This window comes from Solanum stenotomum, chromosome 8, assembly GCF_019186545.1.
Source record: "Solanum stenotomum isolate F172 chromosome 8, ASM1918654v1, whole genome shotgun sequence".
Lineage (NCBI taxonomy): Eukaryota > Viridiplantae > Streptophyta > Magnoliopsida > Solanales > Solanaceae > Solanum > Solanum stenotomum.
In genome coordinates, this window is record NC_064289.1 from 28,317,269 (window position 1) to 28,320,958 (window position 3,690).

Below are 3,690 nucleotides of genomic sequence, written 5' to 3' on the forward strand. Positions count from 1 at the left end.
ATGTTGCTAGGTTGTTGTTTTAGGAAAGAAACAAGTCAACAATATATTGTTGGATCGATATAGGTTATAGCATTAAGCTTGAATCTCTTTAGGAGAAATGAGATATATGTGTCTTAACCTGAATATTTATTTATATTCGTATTATTTTCAACAACAGTATATGTATTTTGACCAACATAAATTCTAAGTGATAAAAGAAACAAAACTATTAATGAAGCAGCATCTAAAAGTGAGATTTTGGTTTGATTATCTCCAAAGAAAGAGTCCATCTTGAGAATTACAACATTTATGGGAGGTAGAGTCAAAGTTGAGGTACTGATCTGAGAGAAAAAAGGATTTGTCAATGTCATGATCATTTGGTACTAATTGATTATCTGGTGTCATGGGAAAAGCTGCTGCTGCTGCTGCTTGTGGTGGCTCAGATTGCATTTGGATGCAAAGTATTTCAGCTTGAGCCATTGCTAGCTGCATTTGCAACTGGGTGACCTGGTTCTGCAAATAGGATATTGCACCCACACAGCCATATACAGGGTCTCTCATTCTTGCATTTGCTTCATACACTAAACTGCTCACTGCATCCGCTCTTTCATTCGCCGGAACCTCCTGAGAGAAAGCCGTTAGAAAATCACATTTTTATTAGTTAATTATATTTTCAAACGGTTGGAAACAGATAGTGGTGAGATTCGATTTCAAAACCTTTATGTGCTCTAATACCATGTACAAATGTGTAACCATATGTGTATGTTGCAATTTAATTAAGATAGGTCAAATACATATATAGACAACCCCTCTAATTTGTGCGCCCCAAATTTTCATTTTGACACTTCATCTCAACCTTAACTCTTCAACCTCATTGTTAAGATGAGTCCATCAGACCAAATTTAGTCCATTACAAGTATCAGAGTAGGCTCATCTCACACAATGTTGGGGCCCCAAAAAAAAAATCAAATCAGATGCTAAACTCTGGGCGTGAGGTGAGTGTTAAAAGAATGACAAAAGTCCCACATTGATTGTTAAAGAGATGGATAAACTCCCAATAAAACTTAGACAATCCTCTTCCCTTTGAGCTAACTTTTGGGGCGTGAGTTAGGCCTAATTAAGATCTATTTTAACAACAAGCATCGTTATTATCGACGTACCTGTAACATTTTGCTGATATTGCTGGCGCCAAAGACCTTATGAACAATGGCAAATTTGTGAGGATCATCACAAGGGAAGTAAGGAGAAAATATGCAGTCCTTGGCGCAACGGCGTCTCAGCAGCTTACATGAAGCACATGGTGAGTTTCCTACACCCATATATTCAAAGACTAATTGTAGTGAAATAATAAAGAGAAAGTTGACTATTCCTATTCCTATAATATGTGGCTTGTGTTAATTTTGGAGGATGGAACTCAAGAATCTCTATATATTTATAGCTACCATACCTCACGGCGTTCAATACTATTTTAATTTATTTAAAGTAATTACTTTTTTTTTTTGGTCTATTTTGATTTGACATAAAATTGAAGTAAGTAAAGAAGATTTTTTGATCTTGTCTTAAACTAAAATATGTAAAATATATCAAAATGTCATTTAATTTGTAGTTTTACATATGACAGGTTGAAAGTTGAAATTAACAAGTTATCAAAAAGAAAAGAGATGGAGTATTCATTTTGTAACAAAATAGTAAGACAAAAAAATTGATGGGGGAGAAAGTAATTAACATCAATAAAAATAAATGAATAGTAGTTGAAATTCATTTAGTCAGTTGTCCCTTATCTCAATTTTTGTAAAGGTGTTAGACTGAGCATAATGTTTAAGAAAGAAAAAAAATTGAAACTTGTAATTTAAAATAAGTCATAAATATTTATGTGATTATAATTTATTTTATTAAAAATAAAATCGATATTTTAAAGTTGATTATTACTTAAATATAAAAATATGTCACTATTTTAGAATTATAAAAAAAAGTGTTTTATTTGTTTGAATAGAGATAGTGTGTGTATATATATATCTAGACACTCTCTGACCCAATTTATCTGTTTTATTTTTCTTTTAAGTTCATAATAAATTAAATTTTAAGATATTTTAATATATTTAACACATTTTTAGTTCATAATGATAAGATTTAATTCTAATTTTATCTTCTTAAATCTTTTATCAAATTAAAATAGAATAAATAAATTGAAATTGAGGAAGTAAGTATTTCTGGCAATATTTCTTTCATTTGAATTTTGAGAAATCATGCGGCAGAGCGTTAAAAAGGTTAAACAGAATCAAGTAATAGCTAGCTCTTGGTCTAGTGTGGTGTCCTAAGCACGTTGTACTTTAATTAGACATTTTCTTATAATAATATTTTTAATTAAAATTTAAGTTATATATTATTGATAGTGAAAACATATTTAGACAATCATATGATATAAATAGATTTTTCTATAATAAGTACTAGTTGGATTCGGTTCCTCTCCATTTCTATTCTCTCCATTTTTCCCAACTTTTAGTTTGGATTGAAAACACATGTCATAGTTTAGAATTAATGGTTGAGATCTAATTGATTAAAATAAAGTTTTAACCATAGTTATTTACTTTCATATATTTGCTTCTTAAATATTTTTGCAATCCAACAATTCTAGATTTACATTATATTTTTCCTAAATGTATTTAAAAGAATTTATTTTCTTAATTACTTAAGTAATTTTTTGCTGATTTTTTACTTTTTTACCTAACGTTTGCCATTTCACAAATAATATTTGCCAAATAAAAAATTAAAAATTGTGACCTAGCATTTTTTTTTTATTTTAGGAGTAAACTAAATCTTGTCAAACAACTTTAAATTCTTTCTTACTCCCTAAATGGAGTCCATATTGCTCTATAGACACTGTAGCTCCTAAAACTCTATTAGAATAATAAAAATATTTAACTGTATTATAATTTTTTTCAAAAAAGTAAGAGTATTTATTAAGTTTTATATATATATGCAGGGCAGTAAAGAAAAGTTTTTAATATATTTAGGGAAAATATAATGGATTGCAAAAATATTTAAGAAGCAAATATATGGAAGTAAATAACTATGGCTAGGACTTTGTTTTAATCAATTAAATATCAATCATTAATTCTAAACTATGACATGTGTCTCCAATCTAAGTTAGAACTTGGGGAAAATGAAAAGAAGAGAAATGGAGATGAGCCGAATCCCATTAATTGATACTCCACATAATAAAAATGATAACATAATTATCATCCAAATTCCAATTTAAGGTATATTGATTAATAGGAAAGCATTTCGAGTTAAGATGACTTCCAATTGAATACTCCACCTTGAGCATCTACAATTGACTTGTATTTTCTTTTTCTATAGTATATTATAAAAAATCCTATTTAATAGGTATAGAACCTAGTTAGTCAAACGAATTCCACTACCACCAAAAGTCTACCAATTCCAGCCCCCAAGAAAATTAAATTAAATATTGGAGAAAATTTTAGAAATAACAAATATAATAGATATAATAAGGTTTTATAATTATAGTTTTAATAATTGCAATTTACAGTTATAATTTTATTTGTTATGGAGGCTACAATATATGTATTTTTGCCCATTTGTATATTTCGTTTGCGCATATACAAATATGATAAATATCTACAAATTCTGTATTTATACATTTAAGAATTTTTCAGAATTCTGTTTGTATATTTCGCTTGCCAATATATA

At 28.5% G+C, this 3,690-nt stretch overlaps 1 protein-coding gene across 1 annotated transcript; it reads right to left on the reverse strand.

Annotated features, from left to right (window-relative positions):
* Positions 1 to 208: 208 nt before the first annotated feature.
* On the reverse strand, positions 209 to 1,329 carry LOC125874031 (LOB domain-containing protein 12-like). The gene is made up of 2 exons (XM_049554839.1): positions 1,140 to 1,329; positions 209 to 603 (listed from the first exon to the last, which is right to left on the reverse strand). Exons 1-2 carry the CDS (start codon positions 1,296 to 1,298, stop codon positions 247 to 249), a joined length of 516 nt encoding a protein of 171 aa, XP_049410796.1. The 5' UTR covers positions 1,299 to 1,329; the 3' UTR covers positions 209 to 246.
* Positions 1,330 to 3,690: the final 2,361 nt, after the last annotated feature.